At 35.3% G+C, this 14952-nt stretch overlaps 1 protein-coding gene and 1 long non-coding RNA gene across 3 annotated transcripts in view; one reads left to right on the top strand and one right to left on the bottom strand.

Annotated features, from left to right (window-relative positions):
• The window catches only part of FILIP1 (filamin A interacting protein 1), a 267880-nt gene that overhangs the window by 204271 nt on the left and 48657 nt on the right, over window positions 1–14952 (bottom strand). For both annotated transcript variants that reach the window (XM_013056269.2, XM_045066239.1), the window contains exon 4: window positions 9178–9225. In XM_013056269.2, coding sequence (XP_012911723.1) covers window positions 9178–9225 — 48 coding nt within the window. The remainder of the gene's footprint in view (window positions 1–9177; window positions 9226–14952) is intronic.
• On the top strand, window positions 1696–10155 carry LOC106005819. Its single transcript, XR_001179463.2, has 4 exons — window positions 1696–1770; window positions 3723–3861; window positions 9475–9493; window positions 9590–10155. It is a non-coding gene; the product is annotated as an uncharacterized LOC106005819 (long non-coding RNA).

Below are 14952 nucleotides of genomic sequence, written 5' to 3'. Positions count from 1 at the left end.
ATGACCATATTAGGAACTTTCTGTGATAATACTAATTTAGCATGCATCTGAAAGGCTTTAATTACATATAGGAACTGCACATTTTTCTTAAATATGTTCAAAAGCTATCTTAAATATTTATAAAAAGTCAGTTTCAGGACTAAAAACACGATCTTTTTAGAAAAGTAGAATAATCTCATACTCATCATTTTCCAGAAGGGGCTTGCAAAGTTAGAAAGCCTCTGGGGTGAAAAGGACTCTCCAGAGAAATCCCAGAGGTGCACCTTAACAATGCAGTAACCCTGTTTGCAGTTCCTCTTTGCACAAAAGTTCTGGACACTTTTCTGACAGAAGATTTTTAGGCACTATTTTTTATACATATGTTCAAGCCAGATGGTCAGTAATATATATCTTAATTACTAAATCATATCTCTTTTGTTTGCAGTAAGCAAGAGAAATGAAAGTTACGTATTCATGGCAGGTAAGTAAAAAAATTATGTCAGTTTAGATAGTTTTAATAATTAATAACACTATTATTAAAATTATTATTGTAGTTCTACATTAAACCTCATTTACATCTAAAGAAAAACGTTCTTAAAACCAATACAGTTGTTTTTCAACAAAATCATTTGCTTCAGCCATCATACGCTACTCCAAATGCATTGTTCTTACATTGATGAAGATGGAGCTTGAGTGCCATCTGGTGTCCCTCTCTCTTCATCCTGCAGGATTTTCCTCTGATTTTGGCCTGAGAAAATCCTCCTTGCATTAGTCTGGCACTCCAAATGCCAAATTAAAAGAAGGCATTTTTGCCAGACAGATAAATCATCTACTCAAAGTCTATAGAATCCTGAACCTCATAACACAGTAATATCTATAATTCATATTCATTTTCTTCATACTAGTTCAAATCCTGTGTGTCCAACCAATCCAAATATTCCCAGCCTGAGAAATTCTGCATTTCCTCCACATCCTTCACATTTTGTGATGTCTACCCTGTTACTTATAGCTGCAGTCACAGCGGCCTCTACATCAGTGCTTCTCAATCTTGAGTGCCATTAGAATCACATTAAGAGTTAAAAAAAATAATAATAATGGAGGCCCAAACCCAGTGTGTCTGATTTAATACATCTGGAATGGGGCAACATGTATCAATAAATTTTAAAAGTTCTCCAGGTGATTCCAGTCTGATCCAGGTTATTTTGTAATGGGTTCTCTGTTCTTGAAAGGTGAGGGCTCTTTGTCTCTCATCTCTGAGACAGTACATTGTGTTGGACATACTAAGAACTCAATATATGTGGCAAAGATGAAGCAACTCTAGAGTCTACATGTTTGTTTTAAAATAAGGCAAGACCTGTGTAGTAGTGCAATAGAATTCTAGCTTTTTTCCTCCTTTCTCTGTATATTGATCTCAGAGATTACACTGTGTCTCTATGTGAATATGGACAGGTAGCATTTACCAACATGTACCAGTCTACTTTCTCTTATTTAAAAAAATTTTAAAAAAAAATTTTTTTAATGGGGTTATAGGTCAGCAAAGGGTGGGTTTGAGATGTTTGGGTAGGTTAAGTGGGCATTTTGACAACATGACTTCTCCTTTGGCATGTTTAATTATGATGTTTAATGGACACTTTTGCAGTTTAAGATGACACTTTTAAAATAAAACTCTCTCCTAATGAAAAAAAATAACTTTTTTTTAAAAAGCAAGAAGTGGTCCAACTACAACATCTTAGATTCACAAACTCTGCTGACAGTATGCTGTTATCCCATTCCCCAGAAGACTAACTAGAGGTACAAACAGCTCCTTTTTCAATGAGTTTCATGCAACTCAATTAAATAATTTAGTACACAGATATTTTTTAAGTAAAGAACTATGTTGTGACAAATCTATCTATATACATGTATATATGCTTATGTATACATATATATATAATGCATGCAGAAGTCAAGAGTTAGAAGAATTATTTATAATAGAAAAATATTAGAAATAATCCAATGCTTATTTATAAGAGACTGGTTGAATAACTTATAGTATGGAATGCCATGCAAACATAAAAAAGAAAAGAATAAGAGAGACCTTTATGAATTAACATGGAATGAATTCTACTATATATTGTTAAGTAAATACCATAGTCTATTATATGCTACTTATGTGTAAAAAAGAAAAGAAATACATGTTTTGGGTTTGTTTTTTTTTTTTGGCCAAAAACAAGAAAAGAAGAATAAACAACAAAAAATGAAGCCATTTACATTTAGAGGACAGGCGGGAATGGAATAGAAGAAATAAACATGGAGTAACAATTCTGTGAACATACCATCTTACATAGTTTCAACCTCTGAATCATATACATTTTTTAGATAATCAGAAAGTAAATCAAAGGACAGTAAAAAAAATAAACATTAAATTGAACATAAACACAAATGGGCCTAAATGTATCCAATTACAATCAAACAGAAAAAGAATTGATTCAAGTAACTTTCGAACACATTACTATACATCTTTAATGGAATATATTCTATGGACAAAAGAAAAAGAAATATTTACTTAGTATTGTACTCTTAATAGTCATATGTATTAAAATTCTGAAACTATTCTATTGTAGACACTGTAAATAAGTTAACATTGTTACTACGATCCAAAATTTTCACTGTAAAAATATTGTATACATACATAACAAGTATATATACTAAACAAAAGCAAAATTAAACCCTGAATTGTTAAATTTCAGTTGTAATAATTTTTTTAAATACTTTATTTATTTATTTTAACAGGCAGAGATCACAAGTAGGCAGAGAGACAGGCAGATGGAGAGGGGGAAGCAGGCTCCCTGCTGAGCAGAGAGCCCAATGTGGGACTCAATCCCAGGACCATGAGATCATGACCTGAGTCGAAAGCAGAGGCTTAACCCACTGAGCCATCCAGGTGTCCCTTATAATATTTTTTAATTAATTTATTTTTTAGAGAGAGACAAAGTGTACACATGTGTGAGCAGTGGGGAGGGGCAGAGGGAGAGGAAGAGAAAGTCACTTAAGCAGCCTCCTTGCCTAGTGTGGAGCCCAAGGCCTGCTGGATCTCAAGATACTGAGATCACAACCTGAGTAGAAATCAAGGGTCTGACACTTAACCTTCAGAGTCACCCAGGTGCCCCGTTAAATTGTAATATTTTAAAAAATAAATTAAAACAAAGCAATCTATAACACATAAAAATAAAATTATTTCCAATTGGAGCTACAATTACACAGAAAAGAACTTTTCCAAGTAACTTTTTAAAGATCTTATTTATTTGACAGAAAGAGCAAGCGAGCAAGAGCAGGGGGAATGGCAGACAGAGGGAGAAGCAGGCTCCCCATTGAGCAGGGACCCCCAATTCAGGGCTTAATCCCAGGACTCTGAGACCATGACCTGAGCTGAATGCAGATATTCATATGATCGCATATCTCTATAGAGATACACCTTAAGGATAAAACAATTGCAAAAAAAATATTTTTTAACCATTTTCAGTAATCATATTGTGCACAATGATGTTATTCTGAAATTATTCTTCAGGATAAAGCAAATGAGTAATTAGGATATGTAATTCTTTGTGTCATTAAGAACCAGTATTCTTGACATGGAAAAAAGGAAATAAAAATGTAAGAAAGTTTTAGTAAAAACCCCATAGTCTTAAAGTTGAATTTGATGTATTATTCAGGATTACTATTTGATGTACTATCCAGCATAATTCATAATTCTTCTTAAAAAGAAATTCCTAGCTGTCTTCACTGAAAAGGCCTACTTGGTAATAAGCATCCCTGGAGCCTAGACTATGTTGATTGAAGTATCATTTCACACTAAAAGAAGAGAAGTGGCTGGTTCCAGGTCTACCGCAGAGAAAACATAAGGTAAGCCTTGAAGATCTTACACCACAAGGCAAGGAAGTGCTCAAAGAATGGTGAAGTCGTGTCTGGATTCAAAGAGGCTTCCAGTAGCTGAATCTGGGGTAATCTGAGCACCAAAGAGATCAAAAACAGTAAAGGATCAAAACATGTCAAATTAAAAATAGAGTCCCTGATGGCACACAAAAGAAATAGAGATAGAAAAGTTCAGGAGGCTGGTGGGAAGAAAAATTCTTCCTGATAGAGGAATGACAGCTAATAATTGTAAAGGAATGAAAGAATTTTCTTAAACTAATCATTTTGTCCTCCCCAGTGTAATAACTGATTTGGGCAAGAAGTATTAATGGATGATAAAACCATTGGTTAAAGGTTAATGAGGAACAATATATTCACCTGGTCTCTAAGTACCCCATAATATGCCTATCAATTTCAAAGAGGAAAATACATCTTCAAATTTGAGCCAGCTGGCAGTCTGCCCTTAACTAATGATTATCTATTTTGTACCACCAAAAGTAAGACAAACTGACTTACTGAGCTTCCTAATGTGAGGCAATAAGTACCCATCAATTATGATTCAACCTCTTCAGAAATATTTAATTTAAACCTAATCAAAAGGAAATCATAAGACAAACTCAGAATGTAAGACAGTTACAATGTCATGGAAAACAAAACAAGGTAGAGGGAATGTTCTAGATTTAAAGAGACATGGCAACAAAATATGGTGTATGAACCTTGATCATATCCAAAAAGCAAGAACAGCTAAAAACTTATTTTGTTTACAGTTGGGGAAATTCTAATATGAGCTGTAAAGTAGATGATATTATGAAAGTATTGTTTTCTTAGATTTGTTAAAATGGTAGAAGAATGTTAGGAAATGCATGCTGATTGTCATGATGCCTTCAACTTATCTTCAGATGGTTCAGCAAAAAAGCATGTGCATACATACATATATAAATTATTCATAGATAAAATAGAAATACTACATATATTTACATACATAATACATTACATATGCAATTTAGAGACATATGTATTCATTATGCTTGTCTTTCAATTCTTCTAAGTTTTTTAATTTTTCAAAACAAAAATCTAGAAGAAAAAAAGAGCTATTTGCTAAGAATGTTGTAAAACTGAAAAATTGTGTAAGGCAAAAAAGAAGTGCACAAATGTCATGACTTTTAAAAGATGGTGACATCATTCTCTGTTGTGGCAATCAGGAAAGAATTCATAGAAGGCAATGCATTTCTAAATGTAAAGATTTGGGGTTAATAATGGCCTTAGAAATTTTCTAACTAAACTTCCTCAGTTTGTATATGAGAAAACTGACACAGAGAGACTCAGTGGCTTGTCCAGATTCAACAAATGTTTAGTACAAAGCTATGGAAGTTAAAGCACACAGTCCATAGTGGTTTCCATTAATCCATTTATTGAGCAACTTCTACTTCTACTTCCCATTTGAGATGGACAAAGAAGGACATGTTAAATAAGGAAATGTATAAAGAACTCAATCATTACAAATTTCAAAATAAAATTTAAAATTGGTTGGGCAAAGGAGAATTTAGAATCGCTGGCTTTGAAAACGGAAGGGTTCATGAAACAAGGCATGTGGACAGCTGCAGAAGCTGGGAATTCCATCAGCTGGCAGCCAGCTAGGAATGGTGACAACTGCAGTCCACACTCGCAAGAACCGCATTCTGCCAACAAGCCAAATGAGCAAGGAAAAGGATTCTCCCCTAGAGACTCCAGATAGGAATACAACCCTAAGGACACCTTGATTTGTAGCTCAGTGATGCTCATAGTGGACATATGATCTACAGACCTGTAAGATAATAAATTTATATTGTTTAAAAAGAAATTGGTGGGGGACACCTGGGTGGCTTGATTGGTTAAACATCCAACTCTTGATTTCAGCTCAGGTCATGATCCCAGGGTCATGAGATCAAGCTTCTCATGGAACCTGCTTAAGATTCTCTCTCCCTCTCCCTCTGCTCCCCACCCCATACCCATTCACATGTGCTCGCTCTCTCTTAAAAAAAAAAAAAAAAAAAAAAATTGGCTGGACAAAAAAGCGAACCAGGGATTTATTAGTTTGTATAACTAGAAAGAGCAGGTATAGAGACTAGTGACAGGCCTCAGATAGCAATGGATTAGAACTCAGATTATGTTTATCATTTCCTTCATATTTTGGCTCTACCTCTCCTTGTATGAGGATCTCAGTGTTTCTCTTTAGAGACAGATTTCCCCACAGAAACTCTAGAACTACTACTCAGTTCAGCAAATTCAGAGAAAAGAGAGGACTTCCCTTGCAGTGTTCATATACATAATCACAGAGAAGATTACTGATTGTCCTAGATTGCATCATGTTTAAAAAAAAAAAAAAAAATCCCTGGCCTGAGGGACAGGGCACCGTATGTGGCCAGATCAGGGTCACATGCAACCCCACCATGCACAGTGCACCACTCCTGCTCGCCCACCCCAGCCCGGCCAACCACATGGAATGAAAGAAGGACAGATTCCCTAAGATGAAGGGTGAAAAGGAATGCCGTGTAGACAAAAACAAGAAGTAATAATACAGTGAGTAAACGACGGGAACAAATTATAAAGGTAAAAATACCACAAACTGTTACAGGAAGTAGGAAAATCTCAATTCTGATAGGGTTCTAGGAGCTAGTGAGAGAAAAGGTCCTTGAGGTTGCATTGTAGAAGTTAGTGAAATAGTGAAATGACAGGCAGAAGAAAGCAGTGCTTAATAGGATAGAAAGTGAAGAGCCATAAGCCTTGAGAGAAAGAAAGATGAAACACAATGACCTAATTTAATCTGGGATGTGGGAAGATTATCAGTCATCAGTGAATGACAGTGTTTCTCAAAGTGTAGTCCTTGGCCCACCAACATCAGAAATCACCTGGGTACTTTGTTAAAAATGCAAAATCCTGGGTCCCACCCAAATTTACTAAACGAGGATCTCTAAAGTTGGGTCACAGGTGAACATCACAGGCATTATTTCTATATTCTAAAAGCTGAGAACAAATAGGGTTGAATTTTGGCAGAAAGAAGTGTTTAACAGGATACATTTCCAAAACGTTTTAGATAATTGAACATCTCCTACTTAATCCCTGATGCGTTTTTGTCTATTACTATCAGAGTGGTGGGCCAATAATTTAGCTGCTCTGAGCCACAGCGACCCAGGATATAAAAAGTAAAATTTGGGCTAATAATTAATCTCCTTTAACATGGTATCATGCTTTTTAAATCCTGTTTCTTGAAGCATTTCTACATCCATTTGCAGTAAAGGATTAATTCAGCAGGCTTGGGTTGTTGCTCAAACATGGCGCATTCCAAAGAAAGCACTGTCCTTTGATGCTCCTGGAAAAAACTTCTGCCTTGGGGTAGCCTGTCTAAGAGTGTTTTTATGTGCCTCCAGCTTTGTGCTATGCTGCAGCAGTTTGGATTTTGCAAGGCTGGATCCCCACATAAAAATACTGATTCCCAACTGACTGATCCCCACCAAAAATACTGGATACCAAGGCTCAAAAGAGTTTCCCTGGTTCACTATTTGCACATGTTGTCACATATCATCGATGGGAGAAAAGGACATCCACCTAGGACTACACTGAGAGGCAACACCTAGAAACTTGTTCTTGGTTCCCCCAGGACGTCAGCCATGTGTATTTTCCCGGTGATGACTTCAGTCTTCATCCTTTTCACTGTAATAAGTCTTAGCCATGAATACAACAGCTTTTCTGAGTTCTGTGAGCCCTTCTAGCAAATCATCAACCCCGAGGTTGGTCTTAGGGACCACTGACACAACATTATACTTTCATATTGTGGCTTCCAATTCAATTAAGCTTAAATATTGTTTAAATAAAACATTTTGTATTAGTTTTTCATTCTGTTGCCCTTTGACCCAATACCTGTTAGAAATTTATCCTAAAGAGTTCATAATGAAATAAGGACAGTCCTATCTCAATTTAAAAGTTTATTATAGTATAGTAGAAAATTGAAAACAACCTAAATTTTTTTTAGAAGATTTTATTTATTTATTTGCCAGAGACAGAGGGAGAGAGAGCGAGCGAGCACAGGCAGACAAAGAGGCAGGCAGAGGCAGAGGGAGAAGCAGGCTCCCTGCTGAGCAAGGAGCCCGATGTGGGACTCGATCCCAGGACCCTGGGATCATGACCTGAGCCGAAGGCAGCTGCTTAACCAACTGAGCCACCCAGGCGTCCCTAAATTTTAAACAATACAGGTATGATTTAATGAACGATAGTTAAGTCCATTTGGTGGAATAGTTATTAAAATGCTAAATTAAAGAACACAACTGTATCCAAACCATGTGTGCATATAGACAAAGATTAAAAGAGAACATCAACAAATATGATTTTTTGTAGTATTCAGACATTTTTAAATGCTTATTATTACTGTAAAAATTGTTTTTTTAATAAGCAACTAATTGTAAGAGCCAAATTATAAATGTAATTCTTTGGTTTATGGTACTAATTCGGTATTTTTAATATAAACTACTAAAAAACCATCTTAACTAAAAAAAAAAAAAAAAGAGCACATATAAACCATCCATTAACTAAAACAGATATTCTATGTTCTATGTGGAATCCAATTTCTAGCACAGGATTAGGAAATAAGAGAGTGGAATCGCTTCTCAGCCTTTTGGCTAAGATCAATAAGAGAGTGGAGCAACGTGTTGTAGAAAGACACTGTATGCTAGGGTCACACCCACGTCGTTGAGCACCAACTTTACTTGCTACAAGCTATGAGGTCATGAGCAGTCACCTTTATCTTGCCAAAACTGAGTTTCTTATTTGTTAAGTGGAAATAATGATAATAAATGCTTTTATGGTTACTGCCACAATAAGTGAGTAAAACACTTAATGCAGTGCCTGCATAAGAAAAAGCTAAATAAATTTTCAGTTTCTGCTCTCTCCCTCAGTTCTACTCTCAAAGATTGCAGATCTTAATTTACATATTTTTAAATGCTCTTCTCCTGTGACACCTACTTTCCATATCATATTCATTATAAAGTAATGTAATCTTATGGCATAAGTAACGATGACCCGATCATTATTTTATCTTAATTTTTTTGGTGACTGGTTTAAGGATTGATAGGTGCACACATTACTTTTTTTTTTTCATTTAACTAAGTCATAAACCCAATTTTCAAAATCAAACAATCTCATCTGAACCTGTTACTAATTTTCAAATCCAAAATAAAGCAATGTTAGCCAACAAATATTTATCAGAGGCCATTAATGAACAAAAACCAACAAAAATAGAAAAATAATGGAATAAAATAATAGTAGAAATCTTACCACAGCCACTGTCACTGCTTTCCAAAAGCTTCTGGGCATTGTATTTTGCTAAGGAATTCAAAGATAGAAAATTTTAGAAACTGTTTCTCTATTTTTAAGTGCACAACAGAAAATTGTGTTCAAATTGTCTTTCCTTGGTTAGTTCAAAAGCAAAATAAAATGATAGTGCACAAAGACTTTCATCCAGTTTGCAAAGTTTCATTGTATATCCAGCCTATCTGATATGTTACTTTAATTATGTTTTTGTGTGGGAAGTGTTGTCTCTTACCAAAGCATGCTCTTTATTTGGTCAAACAGGAGCTTCAGAGAAAAACAAGTAAGACAATTTTCATTTTCTTACTGGTGGGAGTCAAATCTGCATTGAAGAAATATTTGTCATGCTTACCACATTTTTGTTACATACTTGTCTCAGAACCAGTGTACAACTTTGAAGGAAGAAGAATGGCTGCTGTGTATAATGTTGGAGAAGTATTCTCTGCCACCCATCTTCTCTCCTACAGTATAATCAGGCCAAACTTTCCAAAATATAACTTTAATTCTGAATCTTGCTCAAAATTTCCTACTCTTCCTTTTTTTTTCTTACTTGACAACCAGGCTGTCCAGCTCACCTTCAGTGATTACTCTCAACAAAAGCACCCAATAACAAAATTAGTCCACCTCTATACTTTTCTCATCCTGATACAACTGGTTAGAATCACTTTTATCTAAATCTTAATCATCTCTCAAGACCCAGTTAAAGCCCTCTATCATTCATAAGACCTTTCCCAGTCTTCATGGTTCACACATTAGCTCTCTCTGAAAGTCCATAACAGCTTTCATCTGAACTTTCCTTTTGGCATTTAATAAAATACTCTCTTGTGCCCTTGCCAAGTCTTTTTTTGATCCACCTTCTACTCCAGTTCCTAGAAAATAGTAACTGTATACCATAAAAACAAAGATGATTATTATAACTGTGACAGATTGTATTATTGATCATAATTATTCACTCCTTCCTTTATGAATAAAATGTTTCCCCTTCATCTCTGACCCCTATGAACTTTGGACTTGGACATCTGACTTGTTTTAGCCAATGGAATATTTGATATGCATCACTTCCAAACAGAATCTAAAGGAATTACAAGATTCTAAAAGTTTCTTAGCTCCTGTGCCCACTACTATCAGAAAAGTATGTTGTGCATAAGGTTTTCCTCTAGTTTAAGTCCCAGAGTAAGGAGGAATATGGAGGAAATTAAGCCTGCAGTCTGGGGAACAATCACAACATCCAACCAGTAGCTGACAATGTGAATGTGAACAAGAAAGAGATATTTATTTTTTGTGATCTGCTGAGAATTTGAGATTGCTTATCACATAACTGATATAATAACTAATATTTTGTAGGTACTATGTTCTATATCCACAATATCTCATCTAACCAACACAATAATCCTATGTGTTAACATAGGAGAAAACAAGGACAAGAGAGGTAGAGTAATTAATACAAAACACAGTGCTGTAAAATTTTAGTATCTGACACATCTAGCTTTGAAGTTAGATTCTGCCACTTATTGAATATAATATTATCGGCATAATATAATCTCACTAGAATTCAGTAGTACATAGAATAGAGAGAGTGCTTAAGTTCTTCTCACTGCACCTCTAAGGGCTGTTGGAAGGATTAAATTAAATAATGTGAATGACTAAATAATTAAATAAAGAAGTATATCTTAAGTTATGTCACCTCTATATTAGACACTTAGATAAAAACTTGGTATGGGTAGTTTAGGAAGCATGTATGAAAAAGTGGGGAAAGTGAGGTGGAGAATGAAAAGATCAATAAAATGTTTAGGTTACTACTTGGGGAATGGGCTCAATCCCACTAAGGTAGGTATAAGTGGAATATGTCTCAGATAGTTAAGTAAGTGCCTGTCTGACCCAACCCTTTCACAAATCACAACAACAAACCTCAGACAAAAACAAAACAAAACAAAAACAAACAACAATAAAAACAAACAAACAAAAACCAAGCAAAAACAGGAAAGTGAAGTCACTGGAAAATGAACCAAAAAAAAGTGAACAAGTGGATTCTGGAAGAATCAAAACTTGGAAGGACCAAAACAGGTGAGTTTCCCATCATTACAGATGTTAGTTACCCTGAGGGCAGGTTGAAGTTAGCACCACACAGTGTGTCTAAAACTCTAGTATAAAGCAGTCTTTCCGGCCTAATAAATCAGACGATGGAATTTAGAACAGCCACAGATCCTGGAAAGTTGGGAAAGTGGGAGCTAAAAAAAGAAGAAAACCAGAAAGTAGGAGCCCTGAATTCTGTTTATAAACTCTGTTACAGTCTCTGAACCACTCATGAATGGGGCAGACTCCAGTACCTCAGCTAAGACAAAAGGAATGAACAAAGATGAGCTTCTGCTTAAGACAAAGTGTTTACAGTTTAAGTCTGACCAATGTTCCACTCAAAAATATAATGAACAATTTTTGGAGAAACATAGAGTCTCACTACATAACATTCTACAATGTCCAAGACACAATAAAAAAATTGCTCAGTTATAAAGAATCAGGGAAGTATGACCCATTTTCAAGAGACAAGACCATTAAGCAAGACGAATTCCAAAATGATAAACATGCTCAAGTTAGCAGACATGAATTTTAAAGCAGATTTTATAATTCTGTCCATTGAAATTAAAAAAACTCTGTATTAATAAAAACATAAAGAATCTCAGCATTAAGAAAAAAACAGAAACTATTAAAAAAAAAAAAAAGAACCAGCAGGAAAACCATGAACTAACAAAAATGCAATTTTGAAAATAAAATTTCATTGGTGTGCTTAATATCATATTGGATATTATAGAAGAAAGAATAAGTGAACTTGAAGATAGGTCAATAGAAATTATCCAGTCTGAATGACAAAGATGTTTTTGTTGTTGTTTTATATTATCAAGTCTTTAAAAACTTTAGAACAATAACAGAAGTCTAACATACATGTATCAGAGTCCCCAGAGGAAAGCATAGAAAGAAAGGGGAAGAAAAAATATTTGAAATACAATCACCAAAATCTTCCAAATATGTGAAAGACAAAAATGTACAGATTCAAGATGCTCAAAAGGAGAAATAAAAGAAAGCCACACCTGGACACATCATAGGCAAACTGCTAAAAAGCAACAATAAAGAGTAAATCTTTAAAGCAGTCAGAGAAAAATGATATATTGCAACTATTTGACTGTGAACTATGAACAGAACTATTTGACTATGAACTGACTTCTCATCAGAAGCTGTAGACAGGGCACGTGGGTGGCTCAGTGGGTTGAAGCCTCTGCCTTCGGCTCGGGTCATGATCCCAGGATCCTGGGATCAAGCCCCACATCAGGCTCTCTGCTGGGAGGGGAGCCTGCTTCCCACTCTCTCTCTGCCTGCCTTTCTGCCTACTTGTGATCTCTCTCTCTCTGTCAAATAAATAGATGGAATCTTTAAAAAAAAAAAAAAGCTATAGACATCAGAAGACAAGTAAAACAATGTTTAAAGTGCTGAAAGAAAAAAATACACTGTCAATTCATTATTTTGTTTCAATGAAAATGTCTTTCAAGTATAAAGTTAAAAATAATATATACTTTTATGCAACAGAAAACAAAAAAACTATAAAAAATGTAAAAAAAAATTCTGTGGGCTGAAAAAATTGAAACCAAGTAGAAACTTAAATCTTCACAAAGATATAAAGAGCTTTAGAAATTATTACAATGGATAGATATAAAAGACCATTATTGTTCTTTTAAAAACTATGACTATTTAAAGCAATATGATATTGTCTTATGCAGTTTATAATATATGTTGATGTAAACCATATGACATCTATAGCATAAGGGATGGAAAAGGAGGTAGTTAATTGATCTATAGAATTGTATGGTATGGTTTTTACACTTTTATGTCAAGCAGCCATATATATTTTTTATATATTATATGTTATATATATACATATATATACATATATATATAATGCGAAGAGGTCTAGCTAAAAAAATCAATAGATAAAATTTTTTAAAAGATTCAAATAATCAAAAAGAAGGTAGACAAGGAAGAACAGAGGAATAATAGAGGACACAAACAAAAAATAAACAATAAAATAGCAACTCTAAGTCCAAACACATCAATAATTACATTAAATGGTAATGAACTATTGGGGTGCCTGGGTGGCTCAGTCAGTTAAGTGTCTGACTTGTGAGCTTTGTTCAGGTGTTGATCTCAGGGTTGTGACTTAAAGCCCCTCGTTGAGCTCCATACTGGGCATGAGCCTACTTTTAAAAAAATGTTAATGAACTAAATATTCCAATTAAGAGGCACAGACTGGGGCGCCAGGGTGGCTCAATGGGTTAAGCCTCTGCCTTCAGCTCAGGTCATAATCTCAGCGGAGAGCCTGCTTCCCCCTTTCTCTCTCTCTGCCTGCCTCTCTGCCTACTTGGGATTTCTCTGTGTGTGTGTCAAATAAATTTAAAAATCTTTAAAAAAAAAAAAGAGGCACAGCCTGTTAGAATGAATAAAAAAGTAAGACCCAACAATACCCTGTCTACAAGAGATTCACTTTAAATATAAAGGCACAGGTTGAAAGGAAATGGAAGGAAAAGTCATGCTGTGAAAACAATAATCATGAGAAGACTGAAGTGGCTGTATTAATACCAGACAAAATAGACTTCAAAAAGCATCCCACCAGAGAACAAAGAAGCTATTGTAGCAGACACTTTGGTACGCTCTTGTTCCTCTTCTCATTTCAGCTTCAGTCATGATAGAAACTTCTGTGTGTGCTGAATCCACCCCACCTCAAGCACTGGTGCCATGTTTCCCTACTTTTCTGCCCACTGCCTTCTAAAGCTTGAGAAGTTCTTAGCAACCTACACATAGACCCACCCCAAAAGTGTTGGGGAATTAATGTCCCTTGTGACAACATACAACAAACTAGAAGTGAGGATAGCAGATAATTATAGATATTACAAGCCTCCAACCTTCTGTCTACTTAGAGACAGGTCAAGCCTTCCTATCTACTCTAAAAAAAAAATTCCCAAGTCTTCTACACTTTCTGGCTGTAGTGCCAAAAGGTGGCAAAAAGTGGATACTGATTCAGCTCCACTTTTTTTCTTTTCTTTCCTTTTTTTTTCCAAAAGTAATATAAGTTTAAATTCACCCACTCTTTTTTCTTCTAAGGATCACTTCCACAAACCATAGCAATCTCTTTTCAGACTCTGCCACCCCTTTAGCTATTTGTACATCATGTGCTACCTGACAAAGTTTCTGTCCTCTTTCATCAGAATCAGCTTTGAATACAAGGATTCTACTCAGTTTACCTTGATTCCATTACCTTTTGATTAACACTCCCAACTAAAAGTCCCAAAGAAGTATAACATCATCTTTCATTCCCTCTTTAACATTAAATTTTATGTTGTATAGGATCTGGAGAATGACCATAAGCACAAACCGTACAGGAATTTGCAATATTTTCATGACCAGTAGCCAACTTTAGTCTACTCAAGAATCTCTTCCACTCACAAGGAAAAGGTGTTACACTTCTTTTATTTAGTTAAAATTCCCTCTGCAAGGAAACATTCCTGCTTCAAAAGTGTTAATCTCCCTCTTCAGCCAGAAAAATGTAAACAGTCTCTTATCAAACATTTTCATGCAGGTGCCTGGGTGGCTCAGTCAGTTAAGCATCTGTCTTTGGCTCAGGTCATGATGCTAGGGTCCTGGAATTGACTCCATATCAGGCTCCCTGCTCAGCGGAGAGCCTGCTTCTCCCTCTCCCTC

This window comes from Mustela putorius, unplaced genomic scaffold (genome assembly GCF_011764305.1).
Source record: "Mustela putorius furo isolate JIRA1106 unplaced genomic scaffold, ASM1176430v1.1 tig00003863_pilon_pilon_pilon, whole genome shotgun sequence".
NCBI classification, from domain to species: Eukaryota; Metazoa; Chordata; class Mammalia; order Carnivora; family Mustelidae; genus Mustela; species Mustela putorius.
The sequence above is the reverse complement of the archived record's forward strand: the minus strand, read 5'-3'. Positions and strand labels throughout refer to the sequence as shown.